The sequence below is a fragment of the Carcharodon carcharias genome, chromosome 4 (genome assembly GCF_017639515.1).
Source record: "Carcharodon carcharias isolate sCarCar2 chromosome 4, sCarCar2.pri, whole genome shotgun sequence".
In the NCBI taxonomy this organism is placed as follows: Eukaryota; Metazoa; Chordata; class Chondrichthyes; order Lamniformes; family Lamnidae; genus Carcharodon; species Carcharodon carcharias.
Window position 1 is genome coordinate 189,600,913 of NC_054470.1, and position 24,444 is coordinate 189,625,356.

The 24,444-nt window shown below is 44.0% G+C and overlaps 1 protein-coding gene across 10 annotated transcripts in view; it reads right to left on the minus strand.

Annotated features, from left to right (window-relative positions):
* Nucleotides 1-24,444, minus strand: part of add1 (adducin 1 (alpha)) — a 199,944-nt gene that overhangs the window by 18,190 nt on the left and 157,310 nt on the right. For all 10 annotated transcript variants that reach the window (XM_041186143.1, XM_041186142.1, XM_041186144.1 and 7 more), the window contains exon 13: nucleotides 8,600-8,753. In XM_041186143.1, coding sequence (XP_041042077.1) covers nucleotides 8,600-8,753 — 154 coding nt within the window. The remainder of the gene's footprint in view (nucleotides 1-8,599; nucleotides 8,754-24,444) is intronic.

Here is a 24,444-nt window from a genome sequence, read left to right on the forward strand (position 1 = left end):
TCAGGATCACAATCTGGTGAGCACATCGCACTTTCTGATCCACAGCAGGCGGAGGCTCAGGTCCCCGGCACTCGGTGGATTGCTGGAGACCAGAATGTTGCTGAGTCTGAGTCAGATGATGAGCCTCTGGACTCAGTCATGTCACAGTTGCTGGAGCTGCAAAGGCAAGCTAGGGAACAACAGGAAGGGATGTCCGCTGCATTCCTCAGATTGCAAGGCACGATGGATGAGTCTGTCCGTCTTCAGACTGAGGTGATAGTGCTGGCATTGCAATGCACTGAGCTCAACACTGGCAGGCTGGTGGCCACCATGGAGACCTTGGTTGAGGACATCACTCCTGCACTGTTGGGTGGGCTTAACTCCATCACTGGTGCCATAGTTGGCACCCAACAGTGTGTATGTGGGGGATGCTGGGCAGCTCGATCTCACTCCAGCTACCCCTTCTACTCATGGAGTCAGGCTGGGGACTTCGGGCACCCATAGGGAGGAGGATCAGCAGGTGCATGTTCCAGGGCCATCCACCCAGGTGACTCTAGGATTAACCAGCCCATCTGAATCCTATCTTCCTGTGACCTCCGCAGATCCAGTTTTACAGGCTGAGGAGGGTGCCACTGCCACACAGCAGGACCCTGAAGGCAGGCTGGGGCCCAAGTCTCGGCCCCCCAGAGGATGCCCGCCAAAATCATCACAGACAGGGTGTCACAGTCAGCAGGCAGCTTCCATCTCTGCTGTGGGGGTCCGGGGAGCACCAAGACGTAGCGGCAGGGTTAGGAAAGTTAGATAAAAGTAGCTGCACAGCCTGGCCATTGGTGTTGATCACTTGTACATACTGTTCACTATTGTCAATAAACTCCTACGAATGTCACCATACCTGTTCTAATGTGTTCTAATTGAACTCATGCCTTAATTGAACACGCCTGTTCTAATTCTTGTCACTTGGATATGAAATCATTCTTCACAAGATAAAAGACAGGAGTCTCAGTCCAGGGCCTCTTCCCTGTGCTCTGTGCAACCTTCAGACCACAGTGATGGTCCAGCCTCACTCCCTGGAAACATTACTGATGCCTGCACCTCGGCGGTGCTACCCATTGCTGCCTGAATGTAGTGGGCAGGCGCCACAGAGTTCTCTCATACTCTTCTATGCTCTCAGCACCTTTAAGGTGTGCTGGCACACATCACACCAGCATCTGCGACCAGTGATGCTGTGCACCAGCTCCTGAAGGGCTGAGGTGCTGAAGGCGGACACAGCATCAGATGCGTCTGAAGTTTCGTGGCTGCGTCTCTGAGATGGCCCTGATCATGGAGCACAAGCGAGCTGCCCTTGGCAAGGCAGGAATGAGACATTCTCAGAGGCTATATAAAGACCTATGGAGTGTCCTCACTACATGTTGTCATCATCCTCTTGCGATCGAGTGATTATTAGGGCCTCCACTGCATCTCCATGACAGGAGCATTCTCACAAAGGCTATGATAAGCCAGACTGGAGTCAAACGTTCACAACTGCAACATGAGGATCTACAGGGACATCTCACTGCATGTCGTCATCGTCCTCCACAAATCTGGAAACTATGAAGGCCACCCGAGTATGCCTGCCTAGTCTAGCCAGTGTGAGAGCATCATCCCCGTTGCTGCCACCACCGAGGACCCCCTCAGCCTCATCCCCATTGGCGCCCTCCTCCTCATCGGAGATGTGCAGCTCCTCCATCTCCTCCTCACCCACCTCCTCTCCCTATTGCAGCGCCAGATTGTAAAAGGCGCAGCAGATGACGACGATGCGTGACTGTATTGCAGGGCTCCACCAGACTGTTCCAGGCACTGGAACCTCATCCTCAACATCCTGATGGTCTGCTCCACCAAGCTGTGAGCTGCTGCATGAGCCTCATTATAGTGGTACTCTGCTGCACTCTGAGGCTGCCGCACAGGAGGTATCAGCCACAGCCTCTGCAGGTAGCCCTTGTCCCCAAGGAACCAACCTTGCAGCCTCTGTGTACCCTGGAAGACTGCAGGGATCTGTAAGCGACTCAGGATGTAGACATTGTGCCCATACCTGTAGGATGCATTTGCGGTGCACGTTGAGTGAGTGGAAGCCCTTGCGGCTGATGAAGTCCACTGAGTGTAGCGGTGGAGACCTGAGCGCCATATGAGTGCAGTCAATCGCACCCTGCACCTGTGGGAATCCAGAGATCAGAGAGAATCCAATGGCCCTTGCATCCTGGCTGTCCCGGTCCCAGGCGGAATGCACAAAGTTGTCTGCCAAGGAGAAGATGGAACCTGTGACCTCATGGATGCAATTGCGGGGGGCGAATTGTGAAATCCCACAGAGGTCACGTATATAGCCCTGAAAGGAGCCACTGGCATAGATATTGAGACCTGACGCTACATGAGTGTAGTCAATCACATCCTGCACCTGTGGGAATCCAGAGATCAGAGACAATCCAATGGCCCTTGCATCCTGGCTGTCCCGGTCCCAGGCGGAATGCACAAAGTTGTCTGCCAAGGAGAAGATGGAAGCTGTGACCTCATGGACGCAATTGTGGGGGGGCGAATTGTGAAATCCCACAGAGGTCACGTATACAGCCTTGAAAGGAGCCACTGGCAGTGGATGCCCTCCATGTCCCCTTGGTGCCAAGTCCTGCAGTAAATGGCAGATAGGAGCCACCAGGTCCCCAGACATGCGCAGTCGTCAGCGACACTGGTTCTCAGTCATCTGCAGGAATGGCAGACGGTATCTATAGACCCTGGATGTCGGTAGGCGCCGACCAGCCATGGCTCGCTGTCGCTCCTGGGCAGCGTGTGCGGGAGCCTCTGCTGCCCCTTCATGAGGTTGCTGCTGCTGCCTTTGCGCGGCCAGGTGCTTCAGTCACTCTGTCCTCCGTCTTCTGCAGTCTCTGTCGGCCATCAGGATCTATGATCCTGACATGGTCCTCCTGCAGCATGAAAGAGAGAGAGAGAGACACGTGGTTATCATGGTTGTGCTTAGCACCATTCCTGGCCCTGTGTGACTGCCCCTTAATGCTTCCCGGAGAGTCCTGGTCGCCCCTCGGATGGCCAGAGATGAGTGCACTACATGGCTGTCCTGTCAACCTGCAACATGGGGGACACTGGTCCAAACCAGGATGCTGAGCTTGCAAGGGGCTGTGAACGCCTCCAGCAGTGACTGCTACATGGCCAGCATTGACGAGGAGATTGTATAACATGTGCAGTCCAAGTCTGTGCTGGGGGGTTTTGGGGGGTGGGGGGTGGTAAGGTATGAGTGACTGTATTGCAGGGCTCCACCAGACTGTTCCAGGCACCAGAAACTCATCCTCAACATCCTGATGGTCTGCTCCACCAAGTTGCGAGCTGCTGCATGAGCCTCATTATAGCGGTACTCTGCTGCACTCTGAGGCCGCTGCACAGGAAGTATCAGCCACGGCCTCTGCAGGTAGCCCTTGTCCCCAAGGAAAGGTATGGAGCACTTCGTGGCCCTTTGGTACCTCCGTGTTGCTTGCATGAGCAGGCAGGCTAAGAGCCTGACCCCAATCATATCACGGTGGCTGCGCCTGATCTGTTTTAGCTGCAGAGGGATGGTCAGTTTATACAGGTGTCCCTAATGCGTGGCCACTCCCCTCATTTACCCTGTCCCCCAACTCGATTGCCTGGGCGCGGGATGCAGCGTCAGGGCAGTGCTTCACCCCTCTCACCTCAGCAGTTGCCTCAGAGACTGGCCAGCATTTGCCCCCGGACACCATCCCCCCACCTCAGCAGTCACCTCTGGGGCCAGGTATCGGTTGCCCCCACCACCTGGCGCCCTGAGGCCTGTAAACAATGGGCGAGCTGTGGAGAACGCTGCTGCTCACTCGCCTCAGCTCACCCCAAGTGCACGTCACCTGCGTGCTGCTGTGAAACACGTCAGCTTTCTGCAGACGTGGACGGATGATATGATGGGGTTCCAAGAGTCTGGTGGAATGGCCTTTTAATTATATGCTAATGTATTAAAATTGGCTCCCCGCTGACGGGAAATGTGGCGCACTGTCAGCGGGCTGAGCAGATGATGGCAACCTGCCTTCACGCTGTTGTGAAGCAGGTCACGCCATACTTTCCATGCACGCCACCCATCATGCCCGCTGCCAGTGGGCTTGGAAAATTTCATCCTGTTTTTATGTTACTAGCTTGTTTTCTCGCACTCTGCTTTCTGCCTCTATTATCTTTATAGTCAGTCTTTCCTGGTTCTTGAAGTCTGTCCAATCCTCTGATCTACATCTATAATTTACAGATTTGTACAATGTTTCTTTCAATTTAATACCATCTTTCTTTATTTAGCCATGGATGATGCATCCTTCTTAAAGAACTTTACTTTTTCTCTGGGATAATTCTTTGCTGAGAGTTATTAAATATCTCCTTAAAAGTCTGCCACTGTAACTCTTCTGTCTTACCTTTTAACCTAGTTCACCATAGCCAGCTCTGCATTCATACAATCATTTACCTTTATTTGGGTTTAAAACACTAGCTATGGGCCCACACTTCTCTTTCAAACTGGAAATGAAACTCATATCATGTTGTGATTGCTGTCACTTATAGGCTCCTTTACCATAAGGTTATTGATTAATCCTGTCCCTTTGCACATTACCAGGTCCAGGATAGTCTGTTACCTGAAACAAAAACAGAAAATGCCGGAAAAACTTCAGAGCTTTGAAGAAGTCATACGGACTCAAAATGTTAACTCTGTTTTTCTCTCCACAGATGCTGTTAGACCTAAGCTTTTCCAGCACTTTCTGTTTTTGTTTCAGATCTCCAGTATCCGCAGTATTTTGCTTTTATCTTAGCCTGTTCCCTGGTGGGCTCTGGAACGTACTGCTCCAAGACATTGTCCCGAAAACATTCTGAACTCATTCACCTGGCTATCTTTGCCAATCTGATTCTCCCAATCTACATGTAGATAAAAGTCACTCATGATTATTGTGGTGCCTTTCATTTATTACTTCCTGTATGCTCTGTCCTACAGTGTAACTACTGTTAGGAGACTTATAAACAACTCCCACAAGTGACCTCTTGCCTTTACTATTTCTTACCTACCCAAACTACATCCTGATCTTTCAAGCTAAGGTCATCCCTCAGTACTGAACTAATGCCATCCTTAATTAACAGAGCCTCCCCGCCAGCTTTCCCTAGCTTTGTTATTCTGATACGTCAAATACCCCTCAACATTTAGGTCCCAGCCTTGGTCACCTTTTCAACCATGTCTCTGCAATGCCTATCAGGTTATACATATTTACCTCCATCTGTGCTAACAATTCATCTCTTATTATAAATGCTGTGTGCCTTCAAATGCAGGGTCTTAAACTCTTTTTTTAAACCATTTTTGCCATCTCTGGTCTTACCTGCTGGTGCACTCTTAGGGATATATGTTCTGTCTTTTCTTGTCACTCTCTGGTAATCATTACCAATTGCTGTCCTAATCTATTATTTTGTTGTTTCACTTTACTATATTTCCTCTCACGTGATCCCTTCCACCCACTATTTAGTTTAAAGCCTTCTCTACCGCACTAGCTATGCTATTCACCAGAGCACTGGTCCCAGGACACTTCAGGTGAAGACCGTCCCAACGGTACAGCTCCCACTTTCCCCAGTGCTGGTGCCAGTGCCCCATGAATCAAAACTAATTTCTCCCATACCAATCTTTGAGCCACACATTCAGATCTCTAATCTTATTTACCCTATGTCAATTTGCTTGTGGCTCAGGTAATAATCCAGAGGTTATTATCCTTGAGGTTCTGCTTTGAATTTAGCTCCCAGTTGCTCATACTCCCTCAGCAGAACCTCTTTCCTAGTCCTACTTATGTCATTGGTACCTACGTGGACCACAAGTGGAAGCTCTTCCTCCAATGCAAATTCCTCTCCAGCCCAAAGCAGATGTCCTGAACTCTGGGAAGGCAACAAAACCGTCTGGACTCTCACTCAGGGCTGCAGAGAACTGTGTCCCCTGACTATACTATCTCCTACCAACACTTCATTCCTATTTACTCCCCCTCGAAAGTTAACTTTCCATCTCCCTGATGTATCACAGTGTCTGCAGCTCAACCTCTAGCTCAATGACTCTGAGCCGAAGTTCCTCAAGCTGCAGGCAACTTTGCCCTGGATCACACTGACATCCAAGAAAACCCACATTCTTCAGTCACAATACATCACCTGCACTGGCACCCTTAATGCGTTTTAATTAACTAGTTATTTATTTAATTTGTTAAAAGATTTTATTTAGTGCCTCTCCTTATTAACGCTTACTGTACTAATTTAAACCTTAATAGAATAGACCTTTACCACTAAAAATGTATTTATAAATATATGTTATTCTAATTTCCAGCTACTTACACACTCTCCTTAAGAGCAGCTACTCACCAGCAAATCAACTTACAGCTTTCCTGTGATATTATTGTTCACATTTTTTCCAAACAAACTCACAGCTCTCCTCTCACTGTTCTAACCTCTCCATCCTGAAGTCTCGGTGTTTTAAGCTCTCTATCCCAATGTCTCACTGTTTGTGCTGATAATGGATCTCCCTCCACTATTGCTGTCTGACCTGCTGAGTGTTTCCAGCATTTTCTGTTTTTATTATAGCTGAAGTGTTAAATATATTCTGTGTAGTTACAGTGGGGTCAAAGGAACAGTTTGAGTCTTCAGCTCTTGCAATAGCTAAACAAAGAAAAAAAATGATATTTGAAAAAAATGGTATGGCCACAGCTTCTGCTAGGCTGGACATTTCCTTTTCTCGACTAATGACTGCTCTGCTGTTCACGAGAGGAAAAGAAAACTTCTTTCAACTCAGAGCTCTAGAGGGAAGGTTTTTCATATAGTTCTCGTAGCATTTTTCTGACATCAAATTAAAAACTACCTTTGGGCCACACTATGGTATCTCTGCTTGGCTGAATTTTGTTAATCCTTGGCAGTAATAACATTAAATAAAAACGTCCCAAACTGGTCCAAATTTCACAATTCAAAAACATCTGGATGGCTTGTATTCCAGGTTGCAAAAAGAAGTGAGGGGTGGAGTTAGCAGAAGGGCTTGCCTTAATCTTTCAATCTTCCCTAGATATGGGTTTTTTTTTGGGGGGGCGGGGGGAGATGGGGGCAATTGGAGTGGCCAATTGGATAAAAAATTGGTTTAGGGACAGAAAGCGGTGAGCCATGGTAGATGGTTGTTTTTCGGATTGGGGGTTGGTAGACAGTGATGTTCTCCAAGAATCAGTGTTAGGGCCATTGCTTTTTTTTTTGCTATATATAAACGTCTTAACAAGGTGGACGTGGAAATGATGTTTCCTCTTGTGGGTGAGCCCAGAATGAGGGGAAATTGTTTCTGGTGAGGGTGGGCTGAGCGTTAAATTCCTCAGATGAGCTTTCCTCTGGGTTCCCGCCTGCCCTGATCTCTTTGCAATTTTACGCTGGGGTGGGAGAGGCCCGCCCTTGCCCCAATTGAGGCCCTTAATTTGCCAATTATTGACCAGTTAAGGGCCATTTCCCACCTAGCCTCAATTTTTAGGCTGGCGGGTGGAGTTCCCAGGTATGGGCAAAGCCCGAAAATAATTGGGTTCAGGCCTTGAGCTGGAATTTGGGAATGGGGTAGGGTCAATCAGCAGCCCTCTTTTATCTGCAGTCATCCCTCCACTAAGGTCTAATGACCACAGGATGTACCTCCCCTAAGCCCGGCCCCTCTGCCAAAACCCCAATCCCCCACTGTACACTACACCACCACCCCTTTGCACCTCCACTCCCAGGCCTCCCTTACACTCCCCTCCCTGAGATCCCCAAAACTGACCGCTTCCTGGAGTCCCAGAACTGAGGTCCTGTCCACTGCAATTACAGCACTACAGGGACTAGACAGCTGCCGGCCAGATTGTCCAGCAGTTCTCTGAGTTGGGATTTCTTCCCGAGTGAGGGGTGGAAGTCCCTCCTCGAGCCAATTACCACTCCGAGCGTGAAATCGCTACAGGGACATGTTCCCCTTTGATTCTTCGGATAGCAGGAAGGGAAACCCCACCAGCCTAAAAATCCTGGCTCTGATGTACTGGTGCTTCCTTCAGTTCAATAAAGAATAGTGGTGGCAAATTTCTCCCGTTCATCCTAAACATCTGAAGTACTTCGTAATACCCCAAATATTGTTCCAGTTGTTGGCAAGTCCATTGGCAGCACATGTCCTTAAAAGTTCACTCCCAAATGGATTCTTCCTCAGAGTTGCTAGATCAGATATATCTGATGTCTTTCTACAAACAGGAAGCAGCTGCCATTGGGACCAAAAGTCAAGATGGGACCAGGCAAATAAGGACTATTCAAAACAGCTTTTCAATTTTTTTTTGTGAACAAGTGTACAAGTCTACATTTGATATAACAGTGCTGAAAAGTACCAAGTGTCATTTTAATCAGATGTAGTGCACGTGTACAGTCTATAACTGTTTGATTGCACCATGCATGGAATGACTTTAAAATTTTATTTCTAATTAAGAAAGCTATATATATTTTAGTATGAACAGGCTATTTTAATGCAATGAAGTAAATCAGATTTAACTGAAAGTATAACTAACCCTACAAACAAATTAACAGGTTTTGAAAATGGTTATTAGCAACTTGCCTTCAGGCCCCTTCTGCTTGCGTTCAACTTCTTTGCGGTACTCATCAAGTTCACGGTCTGTCAGCTTATTAAAGGGATTTGGCGCAGTGCTCACAATTACTCGTGGCTGGTACTCCTTCTCAATGATTGCCTTTGATGCAGTCACCAATTCACCCTGTGTAAGCAAAGCAAAACTACTATCAAGTGTTTCAATGACCTACAAAATTCAACATTAAATAACTGCTGAGATGACATATATGAAACATTGATTAATTGACAGGTAGTATTTCACAGCCAAGACAGGAAATGTTGGGCCAATAAGGCACTTTGGGAGGAAGGCCCTTTGTACAGAAAGTGAAACCAGTTAGTTCCCACAATGTGGCCAGGTCATCACTTGAAGCCTGCCTCCACTTCACCTGTGGCCTCCTGCAAAATTACTGCTTCATATGCCTTAGAGTCTTCAAGTACAACCTGCCTTGCTGTGGGATTTTTTTTTACCAGCCTCAAATTCAGTTCTGAATCATCTTACTTTTTGCTCTATCAGCAAGAAACTGATTTTAGGAACATGGCTATCCCAACTTCCAGATATAACAAATGAAATAGTACTACCAAAATTGTGCTGGAAGTTGAGCTAGATTGAAATAGAACTTTTAGACTTATCCCTTATCGCCAGCCCATCCACTTATCTTCTGGGGATAAAGTGGCCTGCATATGGCAACTCTCCATAGAAGAATACTTGAATTTAGAAACTCACCAGTTGGGGAATTGCAGACACAACTTTCTGGCTTATCACTCAGCATGCAAAGATACGATTTTCATTCTGAGAATAGGCTTTGAGCAAAATATTGATTGGGGCTGTGTCTCTTTACTAAAAGTTAATTGGACCTACTTCAAAAATCATACTTTTGTCTGTAAAATCCTTCCTGCATGCTTCTCTTTCCAACTCCATAAAGGTGCTGCCTTTGACTGAAGAATGGATACAAAGTCTCCAGTAACTTCTAGTCCCTTGCTCAAATGATCATTCAAACGATCTTAAGGTTTAGACACCTTGGAAATTATCATAGCTGAACCCAACTTTGCCCTCACAAATGTCCATACACACAAAGTTTTCATTAGCAATCACTGGATAGTGGTCTGGATGTAGCATTTTTTCCTTTCCATAGCAATGAGATACCAAATTAATTGTAACACTCCAACAAGTGCCCCAATAGCAACAAAAAAGATTTGCATTTATAATGTACCTTTCGTGACCACAGGAAATCCCAAGAAACCTTACAGCCAATTGAATACTTTCAAAGTGTAATCATTGTTGTAACACAGGGAATGCAACACTCCCACAACAACCTCCCACAATCAGCAATGTAATAATGACCAGATCATCTGTTTTGGTGATGTTAATTGAGGATTGGCCAGGACCTGGGATAACTCCCCTATTCTTCTTTAAAATAGTGTCACAAAACCTTTTACATCCAGGGGGCAGACAGGGTCTTGCATGTCATTCAGGTGAAATGTCAAGTAAACTGCAAAGGTTATCACCTCTACCGGTAATGGAACATATTACTTGCCAGTAAGACAATTTTTAGGAGGGCAGAAAGTTCACAAATGTTCATGATTAACTTTGAGGTGATTTTACGCCACTTCCAGTTAAGTCAGCATGATACGATATGTTGTCTCAACCTGCACTTACGCTACATAATATTTCAGTGCAATATGAATATTGTCAAATCGACGAAACTTGCAGTGATTTAGACGCGAATATAGGAGGTATGATCAGTAAGTTCGCAGATGGCATGAAAATTGGTGTCGTAAATAGTGAGGAGGAAAGCCTTCGATTACAGGTGGGCTGGTAAGATGGGCAGAGCTGTGGCAAATGGAATTTAATCCTGAGAAGTGTGAAGTCATGAATTTTGGGAGGACTAACACGGCAAGGGAATACACAATGAATGGTACGACCCTAGGAAGTAAAGAGGATCAGAAGGACCTTAGTGTACATGTCCATAGATCCCTGAAAGCAGCAGCACAAGTAGATAAGGTAGTTAAGAAGGCATATGGGATACTTGCCTTTATTAGCCGAAGCATAGAATATAAGAGCAAGGAGGTTATGTTGGAACTGTATAAAACGCTGGTTAGGCCATAGGTGGAGTACTGTGTGCAGTTCTGGTTGCCACATTATAGGAAGGATGCAATTGCACTGGAGAGGGTGCAGAGGAGATTCACCAGGATATTGCCTAGGCTGGAGCGTTCAGCTATGAAGAGAGACTTGATAGGCTAAGGTTGTTTTCCTTAGAGCAGAAGGCCGAGGGGAGTTGCTGATAGAGGTATACAAAATTATGAGAGTCATGGATAGGGTGGATAGAAGGAACTTTCCCTTAGCAGAGATGTCAATAACCAGGGGACATAGATTTAAGGTAAGGGGCAGGAGGTTTAGAGGGGATTTGAGGAAAATCTTTTTCACCTAGAGGTGGTTGGAATCTGAAACACACCGCCTGAGGGGGTGGTAGAGGCAGGAACCCTCACAACATGTAAGAAGCCACAGCATACAGGGCTAGGGGCCAAGTGCTAGAAAATGGGATAAGGGATAGGTGCATGATGGCCAACATGGAAACAATGGGCCGAAGGGTCTTCTCTGTGTTGTATAACTCTATTTATCTGATTCATAGAATAAATGGGTATCTTTTAATTCTTCACTCATACAAATGTACAAGGTCAAACAACAGCTAATGATCAGGTGCCAAACTAAATTCATTTTAACAAGTTACTGAAGGGGTCTGTTAGCTCAGTTGGCTATGTGGCTAGGGTTTGGTTCAGAATAACACCAACAGCACGGGTTCAATTTCCCCTTGCGACCGAAGTAGACTTGGTATCTGCCTGCTCATCTTGCACCCGAGAGTGAAATGAAGAGGCAAACCACCACTGCCAAAAAAGTAGCTCAAGGATGAAGCATCAACAGACAATGATCCAAGGACTTGCATTCAGGCACAGCACACGAATGAATGATGTCACTGAAATTAATTTAATGCATTTGAATGGATCTTTCGAATTTCATGCCAGCCAATAGACATACCTACCCTTAAATAACCTGGATATTATGAAAGCATGCAGAGAAGCCCTTAGTGGTGATAATTAAGCATAGTGCTTGCCAGCAAGGCAATTTCTACACTGGATTTACTCTCAGTTAATACCGAAATAGTTTTCAGGAAAGTGAACTTCTTTTGTTGAAAAAATATAGGAAGTACACACATTTAAGTCTTATTCTTAATCAAATTCTAAGAGCAATTAAGCATGCTGCTTAAAGCAAAATACATAGGGAAAAAGTTAGAAAATTATATTTTATTTAAGGTTATAGAGCTAGAACTTTTATTAAAATACATAGAATAAGTATGCATGTTGTTGCCAACGTAAACCAACACATGAAGGCATGCAAACATTACTATTAGATTGTTTCAACACATGGCAAAGTTCAATGCACACAGTCAAACGTATCATTGTCACTTGTTCTGAACAATAGCATGTCAATAATAAAATAAATGTGTACATTAAAAAATGAAAATTTCAAATTTTTCCATACCACCATGCGCCTGCCCCACCCCACCAATCCCAACACCAAAATTTTGACCTCTGCAGGCCCCAAGAATTTAATTAATTCTTGGAGTGTGCACAATGCTGGCAAAATCCAGTTATTCCTGATTCCTACTTTCCTACAGCAGTTTCATAAACCATTTCAGAGAGCAGGTTACCAGGTGGGACTAAAGTCACACAACAGGTCAAATTGGGTAAGGACGACTAGTTTCCCTTGCCAAAGGGGGTTAGTTAAATAATCAGTTGGGTTTACACAACATTCTGACTGCTTCATGATCACATTTACTGGTACCGTGGCAGCTTTTTACTTCCAGATTTTATAAATTAAATTCAAATTCTTAAACTACCAAACTGGGATTTGAACTCTCATACTCTGCACCACTAATACATGTCTTTGCATTAGTAGTCCTGAGACAAAATCACTATGATACCATAATTATGCAAGGTTACAATTCTATCACCCTTCTGATAGTGTGCCTCATGGCTGTACTAAGTTGGTGTCAGCACGCTTTTTGATGACGCGATCCAGCATTCACTCTTATCCTTCCCATCCCATCTCTCCTGAACCCAGGAGCTGTTGATGCAATTGTAGTCCTTCCCTGCCACCAGCCCAAAAGAGTTCAACTAACTTGCCACAGGCCAAAATAAAACAAAATATTTTCACCAAGGTTTAGCACCAATAAATCTCAACAGTAATCTGGAGTATTTTTTTAATCATTCATGGGGTGAGGGTGTCACTGGCTAGGCCAGCATTTATTGCCCAGCCCTAATTGCCCTTGAGAAGGTGGTGGTGAGCTGCCTTCTTGAACCGCTGCAGTCCCTGTGGTGTAGGTACACCCACAGTGCTGTTAGGGAGGGAGTTCCAGGATTTTGACCAAGTGACAGTGAAGAAACGACGACATATTTCCAAGTCAGGAAGGTGGGTGGCTTGGAGGGGAACTTCCAGGTGGTGGTGTTCACATGTATCTGCTGTCTTTGTCCTCCTGGATGGTAGTGATCGTGTGCTTGGAAAGTGCTGTCTAAGGAGCCTTGGTGAGTTCCTGCAGTGCATCTTGTAGATGGTGCACATTGCTGCCACTATGTGTCAGTGGTGAAGGGAGTTAATGTTTGTGGATGTGGTGCCAATCAAGTAGGCTACTTTGTCCTGGATGGTGTCAAACTTCTTGAATGATATTGGAGCTGTACTAATTCAGGCAAGTGGAGAGTATTCCATCACGTTCCTGACTTGTGCCTTGTAGATGGTGGACAGGTTTTGGGAAGTCAGGAGGTGAGTTACCCTCTGCAGGATTCTGAGCCTCTGACCTGCTCTCGTGGGCACAGTATTTATACGGCTAGTCAGTTCAGTTTCTGGTCAATGGTCATACCCAGAATGTTGATAGTGGGGGATTCAATGGTGGTAATGTCACTGAATGTCAAGGGGCGTTGATTAGATTCTCTTTTTTTTTTTGGAGATGGTCATTGCCTGGCACTTGTGTGGTGCGAATGTTATTGGTCACTTGTCAGCCCAAGCCTGGTTATTGCTCAGGTCTTGCTGTGTTTGGACATGGATTGCTTCAGTATCTGAGGAGTTGCGAATACTGCTGAACATTGTGCAATCATTAGCAAACATTCCCACTTCTGACCTGATGGTGGAAGGAAGTTCATTGATGAAGCAGCTGAAGATGGTTGGGCCTATAGTACTAAGCTGAGGAACTCCTGCAGTGATGTCCTGGGACTGGGATGATTGGCCTCCAACAATCACATCACCTTCCTTTGTGCTAGGTATGACTCCAACAAGTGGAGAGTTTTCTCCAATTCCCATTGGCTCCACTTTTGCCATGGCTCCCTGATGCCACACTTAGTCAAATACTGCCTTGATGTCAACAAAAACCTCTCGCCTCACCTCTGGAATTCAGCTCTTTGTCCATATTTGAACCAAAGCTGTAATGAGATCAGAAACCGAGTGACCCTGCCAGAGCCCAAACTGAGCATCAGTGAGCAGGTTATTGCTAAGCAAGTGCCGCTTAATAGCACTGTTGATGACCCCTTGCATCACTTTACTGATGATCGAGAATAGACTGATGGGGCGATAATAGGCTGGGTTGGGATATGTCCTGCTTTTTGTGTACAGAACATACCTGGGCAATTTTCTACATTGGTGGGTAAATACCAGTGTTGCAGCTGTATCAGAACAGCTTGGCTAGAAGCGCAGCAAGTTCTGGAGCACAAGTCTTCAGTACTATTGCTGGAATATTGTCAAGGCCCGTAGCCTTTGCAGTATCCAGTGCCTTCAGCTGTTTCTTGATATCACGTGGAGTGAATCGGATTGGCTGAAGACTGGCATCTGCGATAGTGGGGACCTCTGGAGGAGGCAGAGGCAGATCATCCACTTGGCACTTCTGGCTGAAGATTGTTGCAAATGCTTCAGCCTTTTCTTTTGTACTGCTGTGCCGGATGTGATGTGCCACTAAAGACAGAAATTCTGAAGAAGCTTTTTGTGTTGCCTTTGAGCCAATTATATTTTATGATCATCCTGCAATTGATAATTTCACTTCTAATGATAGTAATTCAAGAACTTGACAAAAGTAATGAATTTAAATAATTTATGCTGATTGCTCATCTACAGTCATCTATTTTTGCCCACGGAAGTATTTCAATAATCTGTGCAGACATATTATCCATTACTTTTTCAAGAAATAGGAACTTGAAAGGCATGCCAGAAAAATTTCACAGAAAAAAAGCACTGATAAGAAATGACTTGGATAATGGTCTGCTTACCACATCTGCTTTTCATTCTTAAAATGGAAGGATTCCTATATAGCATCAGTATAAAATTGGGTAACCAATGGGGAGGATTCCATGATCACCACCTCTGTAATAAGTTTCTGATGTCATGTAAGTGGGTTACTTGCACGACCCTTTCCTATGCCAAATAAAAGCATTTGGAGTCCTTTACAGAGCAAAAGGCAAAATTTTATCTCTGCTGTACAAAGAAGCCCTTGTGAAAAAGATACAGTACATCCAGTTGGGTGAAACATAGGGTAATATGAAGAATGCTTCCATTAAACAAAACAAACTAACAAGCGATGAGATTGGTTATCAGTCTCCACTGCATTATTCATTAGATAGAAGGCAGAGCATTTACGGAAAGTGGGACGAGGAGATTTTTGGATTCAATGCACATTTTAAAAAATACCCTAATTCTCAGTAAAATCTATACAGTAATGCCTGGCAGAAGTAACTGGACTGTTCCTGGTGTTAAGTTTTGCAGATGCCTTTCAGAAATAATTGGTTTAAGATTGGCTCAAGATATAAAAGTGGTTAGCAGAGGAACTTTACACCTATTAAATGTTGGATCAAATTCAGCAGAATTGACAAGATAAGTAGCTTCTCTTCTGCTACTGCAATAAGAATCCTATAATGTATCTGAGTAATCTCAAACCTGATCTACAGCATACAACTGCCTAAATTGTCAGCTTCAATCAAAAGCCATGAATTATGGTTGGGGGAGAACGCACACAAAAATTACACTGGTGAATTAGGAAGGTGCATCTATTGAGATTATGGCCACCCAGGTCTGAAGACCATCTGCTTAAATCACTAAATGCTACTAGGTGAGCCCATTGGCAAAAATCATCCTTATAAAAAGACCTTCATTTGCTCAAGTCTGTTGCCTGGGTGCTGCTCAACATCCACAAGCATCCAACCATTTGCAGCAGCCAATTCCATTGCCAATCTACATTTTAGTATTCTGTTCATAAAATGTGGGTATTGCTGTCAAGGCCTATTACTAAAAGTGACCAGAGCTCCCTACAACGGAAATTACATGATGAGTGGTGCCATTTTCATTGAAATGCTCAAAATGCTCCAAATCTTACCAACTGATAACAGACCTGGCTCAAAAAAGGAAGGACTGGGTATTATATATTCTTGGGTACAAGGTATCCAGGAAAGATAGGGGGAAAAAAAAGGAGGGGTGACTGACAAAGAATATTACAGTGCTGGAAAGAAAGTGGATACCCTGGAAAGGTCAGGAAAAGAATGTATTTGGTTACAGTTGTTACGATCGGTCCCTGGGTGAGGTCCCCCAATTTGTTATGATCCCAAACAAGATACCCCAAATTGTTATGATCCCGGTTGAGGAGGGATGAACTGGCTCCCCTTCTTTATTCAACCCCCTCGGTTGATCGCAACAAAGTTAACTTAAAAAGGATCCTTTCCCTTGTGGACACCTTTTCCCAGTCCAAATGTATTTGTTTTAGAAGGAGCCAATTTAACTGGACTTCGAGTCCAAGGAAGTGAGAGTTCATTAGTTATTAAAATGCGAGAGAAAATAATAAAAACGCAACACACATACCCGCAGATTTGAAATCAGAAGTGAGTCCAAAATTACAAGTTTAAAAAGAAATACAAATCAGTCATTGGCTTGTCCATGAAGAGTAGAGGGTGAAATGTTGCAGCCGTTAAGTTGGGGGATTCTGGTAGAGCTGAATTTAGCAGTTGAGCAGTTGGTTTGGAGATTCTTGGTTCTGCAGGTTACCTGAAAGGAGTTGTCCTGTTTCCTTTTCAACTATGGCGTTGCTAACATTTGACTTGCCTCCAGCAACAGAGAGATTTTTTTTTACCTGCCAACTGCAAGGATGCTTCGTTGACGTTGTTCAGCTGTGACCTTCACAGCACACACTAGCACAAGAACAGAACACCAGACTATCACACAGAGATCAGAATTGCAGTTGGCTTTTTAACCACTTTTCTTGTGTATTCCTGGAAGGGGAAAACAAACATGTCTTTCACCCAGAACCAGCTTTCTTTCAACTCAGATCATGTCTACAGTCTGGGATATAACTCAACAGAGATGGTTTCTGCTGAGATGGTAATCAGTTTTTTTGCACTGCATTTCTTCCTTTGAAGCGTCTGTCTGAAGCAGGCCTTGACAACTTCTTAGGTGTGACATTCCGTTCTCTCCGGACTAGCTGGTCAAGTGTCATCTACATAGGAATTTTCCAGCAAGTGGTACTTTACAGTCTTAGCCAGCTTTTGCTTGCAGGTCCTTTTTAAAAAGCAGACTTACTTAAACAGTTCAATATGTCTGTAAGTAATTCGGGGCTATGATCCACTGTCATGACACAGTTAAGAACCAATAGAAATAACATTTCACTGCTGGATGTATTCTAAAGGTCACTAATAGTGGTAGAGGTATAGAGGGGCAAATTTGCATGATAATTACACAGAGGTGCAAAGACTATATAGTGATAATGGGAAACTTAAATTGTCCTAATATAGACTATAATAATAGTAGCATAAAGGACAGGGAGGGGAAAAGGGTTTATGAAGCATGTTCAGGAGGATTATCTACATCAGTATGTTTCTGGCCCAATGAGGAAGGAGGCATTGCTGAATCAAGTTTTGGGGACTGAGGTGGGACAAGTGGATCAAGTGTTGGTGGAACATTTAGGAAATAGTGGTCATTGTATCATAAGGCTTGGGTTAGCTGGGGGGGGAAGGGCAAGGAGCAATCTAGAGTAAAAATACTTAACCTGAAGAGAGCCAATTTCAATGGGATGAGAACAGATCTTTTCCAGGTAAAGTGGAATCAAAGATTAGGAGATTATATAATCAAAGATTACAAAACTAGAATGGAACAATGGGGCTGTCTTTAAAGGAGTTGGCTCAGGTAGAGTTGAAGTACATTCCAGCAACGTTGAAGGTAGGGCAACCAAAGCCAGAGCTCCCTGGATGCCGAAAGAGATAGAGAGTAAAATGGAGCACAAAAAGGGTGTCAGGCTGATAATTCAAATGATAACCAAGCTGAATTTAGGAAGTTGAGAGGGGAAGTAAAACAAGAAATGAGGGGGGAAAATAGGAGGCACAGGGAGAGCATGAGAAGAGGCTTGTAGCTAATATAAAAGGGAAACCTAAAGTCTTCAAAAAGTAACTGAAGAATATAGTAAGAGGAGGAGTAGTGCCAATTAGGAACCAAAAAGGGGATTTATGCATGAAGGCAGTAGACATGGTTGATGCACTAAATGAGTACATGCATCCGACTTTACCAAGGAAAAAGACATTGCTGAAGCCATAGTGAAAGAGGAGGTAGCTGAGATACTGGATGGACTAAAAATTGTTATTTTTCCAGTATTCCTCCATTATTATCATTATTATTATAATTCCAGATTTTTAAAAATTGAATTCAAATTTCACCATCTGCTGTGATTCGAAGCCAGGTCCCCAGAGCATTCAAAGCCAGGGCAATACCACTATGCCACCACCTTCCCATAATTGATAGAGGCATTAGAATGGCTGGTTGTACTTAAAAGTTGATAAGGCAACAGGACCGGTTAAAATGTGTTGGTAGGGGAACTCCAAAGGTGAGGTGAGAGTGACTGCCCTTGACCTAAAGGCAGCATTTGACTGAGTGTGGCATCAAGGAGCCCGCGCAAAACATGAGTCAGTAGGAATCAGGGGGAGGCATACCTAGCACAAAGGATGATGGTTGTGGTTGATGGAGGTCAATCATCTCAGTTCCAGGACATCACTGCAGGGGTTCATCAGGATAATATCCTAGGTTCAACCATATTCAGCTGGTCCATCAATGACCTTCCTTCCATCATAAGGTCAGAGGTGGGAATGTTCACTGATGATTACATGATGTTCAGCACCACTCGTAACTCCTTAGATACTAAAGCAGTCCGTGTCCAAATGCAGCAAGACCTGGACAATATCCAGGCTTGGGTTGACAAGTGGCAAGTAACATCTGTGCCACACAAGTGCCAGGCAATGACCATCTCCAACAAAAGAGAATCTAACCATCATCAATGGCATTACCATTGCTGAATCCCCCACTATCAACATCCTGTGGGTTACCACTGACCAGAAACTGAACTGGACCAGCCATATAAATACTGTGGTTATAAGAGCAGGTCAGAGGCTAGGAATCCTGTGGTGAGTAACTCACCTCCTGACTCCCCAGAGCCTGTCCACCATCTACAAGAAAAATAGGAACATGAATACTCACTACTTGCCTGGATGAGTGCAACTCCAACACTCAAGAAGCTTGACACCATTCAGGACAAAGCAGCCTGCTTGATTGGCACCCCATCCACAAACATTCACTCCCTCCACTACCGACGCACAGTAGCAGGTGCGTACCATCTACAAGATACACGGCAGCAACAACCCAAAGCTCCTTAGACAGTACCTTCCAAACCTACAACCACTACCATTTAGAAGGGCAGGGCAGCAGATGCATGAGAACACCACCACCTGGAAGTTCCCCTCCAAGCCACCTACCATCCTGACTTGGAAATATCACCATTCCTTCACTGTTGCTGGGTCCAAATCCTGGAACTCCCTCCTTAATAGCATTGTGGATGTACCCACAACAAATGGACTGCAATGGTTCAACAAGACAGCTCACCACCACCTTCTCAAGGGCAATTAGGGATGGGCAATAAAACATCCCATGAATGAATAATATTTAAAAAATCTCAGGATGCTGAGGTAAGAGTAGAAGTTGCAGATGCACTGGACATAATCCTCCAATCCTCTTAAAATATGGGAGTGGTGCCATAGGACTGGAGAACTGCAAATGTTATACCCTTGTTTAAAAGGAACTGTAATGCTAAGCCTAGCAACTACAGGCCATTCAGTTTAACCTCAATGGTGGGAAAGCTTTTAGGCAAGACAATGTTAACAGTCACTTACTTGGACAAGTGTGGACTAATTAAGGAAAGCCAGCATCAATTTATTAAGGGAAAATCATGTTTAACTAATTTCATTGAGCTTTTTGATGAGATTGCAGAGAAAGCTAATGAGGGTAATGCAGTTATGTGGTTGTGATGATCCCAGTTGATGTTACAAATGGACAAGCCGGATCCCAGGGTGGAACCCAGCTTGATAGATCCAAATTTTTTTTTGTAGATGTGGAGAGTAGCTACTGAACAGAGTCACAGCAGTCAGCTGATGAACTTTTAACAGAAGAATAAAACATTTATTAAACAATGAAAGATGAACTATATTATGATACTCCTTCACCCACAACTATACCTTTACAGATATACACAGATTTGTAAGGTAACACAAGGTACAAAAATCTTATACTCTAATGTTCACAGGAAGCACACTGTCCATGTAAACCACTAGGTGACCTGTGGTCAGACGCACCACGTTCTGAAACCAAGTGACAGGTGCCACCCCAGACAGATGCTATGAATTTCTCATCAGCTCCCCCAAGACGCTTGTCACACCATGAGCCAACCGGTCTCACTGAACTCCGTCTTTCACACGAGGGTTTCCAATCTCCACTCTCCAAGAACTCACTTTGGAATTTTCTCCCAAACCAACGCTTTCTCTTAGAAGCCTTCCGCAAGGGTCCACCTCCAGGGTTTTGAACTCTCCTTCCGACGTTCCTCTCCTCTTGGTCACCATATGCATTCAAGCTTTCTTCCATGCAATCTCTCACTGACTCAGCTGTCAGCTCTGCTTCACATGCTCATAGCAAAGACCTTCAGCTGTCTCTTTGGATCTTCTGGCCTCTTCCTTTAAGTCTGCTTCTTGCAGCTTTTCTTCCTTTAAGCTTGAAGCTTGGAGCTTTCATCTGCTCCTTACTCTTCACTTAACAGGACCTTTTCCAGGTTCCTGCCCTTCCTTTGAGTAGGTCTTCTTGGGACTTTCTCATAAGACATAGGAGCAGAAATTAGGCCATTCGACCCATCGAGTCTGCTCCGCCATTCAATCATGGCTGATAAGTTTCTCAACCCCATTCACCCGCCTCATGTTCTCATGTTTCTGACTTACTCCTTGGCCTTGGGACCTTTCAGTTCTTTTGGGAAATCTGCTTTCACTCTGCAGCTCCCTCTCCCAGTGTCCAGTCTCGCTGGAGTCCTGGCTTCAACTTCAGTTTGGTACTTGTTATATACCCCTCTGCTGCAGTTTCTCCCTGGGAGCTGTTTTCAACTGAACTCAAACTGCTTTCCTCTTTAGTGTTTGCGTGTGGGGAGCTGGGGCTTGCCTCTCTGGACCCCTATTGCTAGGCAACAGCACAGTTTTTTCTACTCTTGTTTTGGCTTCAACTTCTTTTAGGCTAGTAAAACTCATTAGAAATGCAGGTATACAAATAGCTTTAGACCTGCTGTCTCCCTCAAAAATGAAACTAAATCCCAGGTTTCACCTTTTAAAGTGAAACTAAAGCTCAATTTGACCTTTTCTTAACACGCAAATACAGGAATACAAATCAAGCTTAAACTTTAAAGCTAAAACTAATTTCTAACACCCACAAATACAAATATAACTTAAACTATTTCTATTTCCTAACAGACATCCAAGGCATTTGATAAAGTGCCACAGAATAGGTTTTCCAGCAAAACTGAAACCCATGGAATAAAACGAGCCAGGCTGTGACAGCATGGATGCAAAGTTGGCTGAGTGACGGGGTGAACAGTTGTTTTTTGGACTAGAGGAAGGTATACAGTGGGGTTCACCAGGGGTCAGTGCTGGGTCCTTGGCTATTCTTGATATATGATCTAGATCAATGATCTAGACTTCAGGTGTACAGGGCACCATTTCAAAATTTGCAGATGATACAAAACTTGGAAGTACTGTGATCAAGAGGACATAGACAGGCTGGAGGAGTGGACGCACATGTGTCAAATGAATTTGATGCAGGGAAGAGTAAAATGAGGCAATATAAAGTCAAGAGCACAATTCTAAAAGGAGTGCAGCAACAAAGAAACCTGGGGCTATATGTGCCCAAAATTGTTGAAGGCTGCAGGGCAAGTTGAGAAAGTGATTAAAAAGGCATGTTAGGTCATGGTCTTTATAAATAGAGACATTGCGTTCAAAAGCATGGTGGTTATGATGAACCTTTATAAAACACAGCCTCAACTGGAGTACTGTGCCCAATGGACACCACACTTTATGAAGTAGTGAAGGCTTTAGTGAGGGTGAAGACAAGGTTTTTGAGTGTGGGTCCAAGGATGAGGAACTTCAGCTATATGTAGAAACTGGATTTGTTTTCCTTAGAGAAGGTTGAGAGGAGATTTGTTGGAGGTGTTCAATTTCATTGAGGGCTCTGGGCAGAGCAGATAAAGAGCAACTGTTCCCAGAGGCAGAAAAGTTAAGATAGAGGACACTGATTTAAGGTGAATGGTAAAGGTGACATCAGGAAAAAAATTGTTTTTACATAGCAAGTAGTTAGGATCTGGTATGCACTACCTGGCAGTATGTTGCAGGCAGATTCAACTGTGGTTTTCAAGAAGGAATTGGACAAAAACTTGAACAGCAAAATTTTGCAGGGCTACAGGAAAAGAGTAGGGAGTGGGACTAGCTGAGCTGTTCTTGCAGAGAGCCAGCATGGACATGAATGGCTTCCTTCTGTACTGCAATCATTCTGATTCTATGGCCTTTGCACCAACAGGACTTGAATATGTTGGCATCCAAAATTGGATATCACAATGAGAATGTAAATCCTGAATTTTTGAAAGACCTTGGTCCAAAAATTTGCAATTGGCTATTAGCATCATTCTTGAAGGTTGAATTTTCTATGATGTTAAGCAAAGATCATTTGCCTACATTGTTCTCCTGAGTGTTTGCTGTAAGGTGCTCAAGCGACTGCTTGTCCAACTTATATCTCTAGTAGTTGACAGTGCACTGATCCCAGGTCAGGTTGGTTTCCAAAGAGGCAGCAGTGCTTGTGACCAAGAATTTGCCCTAATCACATGCAATGAAAATGGATTTCTGGAAACTTTTCATACTAGGGTTGTGTTTCTCGATCAAACAAAAGTCTATAATACTATCTGGTCTTCCAAAGAAAATAAGGTGCCATGAAAATGATAGATCCTTGGTTAAGGAATTCCAGGAGCCAATACTGAACCTTGAAAATCCAACTCTGGCTAAGATGGTGTTCAGGAACATTTTGATTAGCTATAATGTTGGTTCTGACTCTTGTAAGTTGAAAATTAATAAAGAAATAACAGATTTATATAGCACTTTTCATGCCCTCAGTATATCCACACAGTAAATGAATTACTTTTAAAGTGAGTCACTGTTGTAATGCAGGAGACACAACAGCCATTTGCACATTATTAATTCCTATTTAAAACCTCAAATAGTAAAACTGCTAATTCTTATCAATACTTAAGGTTATTAGTGAATGCTCACTTTTCAGCCCAACCTGCAGAAGGGAATTCAGTTTTTTCTCAATTTTGCCATTATTAATGAAAGTTTCAACTAAAGTGCAGTTGTAGCACACAAGCCACCAGTTCTCCTTCAGGGGTCAAAACTCCAAAACATGCAATGGAAAGATCTGCTTTGGTCCACTTGAAAGACTGAGAAGCAAGCTACAGGGTAGACTTATGACAAAATGGGGAAATGGTTACAGAAAGGAAAGATTCCACAACGGTCCTTCATTAACTCTCTGAGAAGGGAAGACACCCTCAAGGCATGCACAACTTTGTCAAAGCCACTTATATGAAGACTTGAATGAAGCAGCTGATGAATAAACTTTGTACTTAGCTTTGGGCCAATGCTTTTGTACTAAGGTAGCTTGCATGAGAGAAAGCTGTCCTGTACACATCATTTCAAGCTGAGAACAAACGTATGTTTGAAGAAACACAGGCTTAAGAGGATATCTGCATGGAGGTAAGTAGAAATGAGAATGCACATTCATCCATCAAAGTTTCAGCAGGTAACCACAGTTGGTTGCAGAGAGGCCAAGAAGTTTCCCCTGAAGTTCTACATCTCTAACTAGTGGAATGCCTGTTCAACATTCCTTTATGTTTCCTCTGTTGTATAAATAAGAGAATATTGGCCCAGGCAGTGCTGGAAAATGGGATTAGAGTAGTTAGGTACTTGTTTGACTGGCGCAGACTCGATGGGCCGAGGGGTCTTTTTCTGTGCTGTAGACCTCTATGACTGCATGCATTTCTGTCAGATTAAAGAACTGGATCTGCATGTCTCGGACAGAAAACTGAAATTTATGAATATTGTGTCCTTGTACTGCTTTATGCTTCTGTTTGGCTAACTGTACATCAGGATTAATGATTGGCTTGTTTACTAGATAAGTAGCTTATTTAGCTATTGAGATGCATGCGGCCAGCATGATTACAAGTGCACATTGTTAGATTGTTAGTATGCACAATTCCTTTAGCATGAATCACAAATCCCACAGAACAAGACAGCATAAAATTTTGATTTTAGATATAGATTCTAAGGGCCCTGAGGCAAAAAGTTTAAATGCACACAAACCCTTCAAAACTATTTTCATCTGTTGCATAAAACAAAGATTGAAGTCACAAAGGCAAATATAGAAGTGC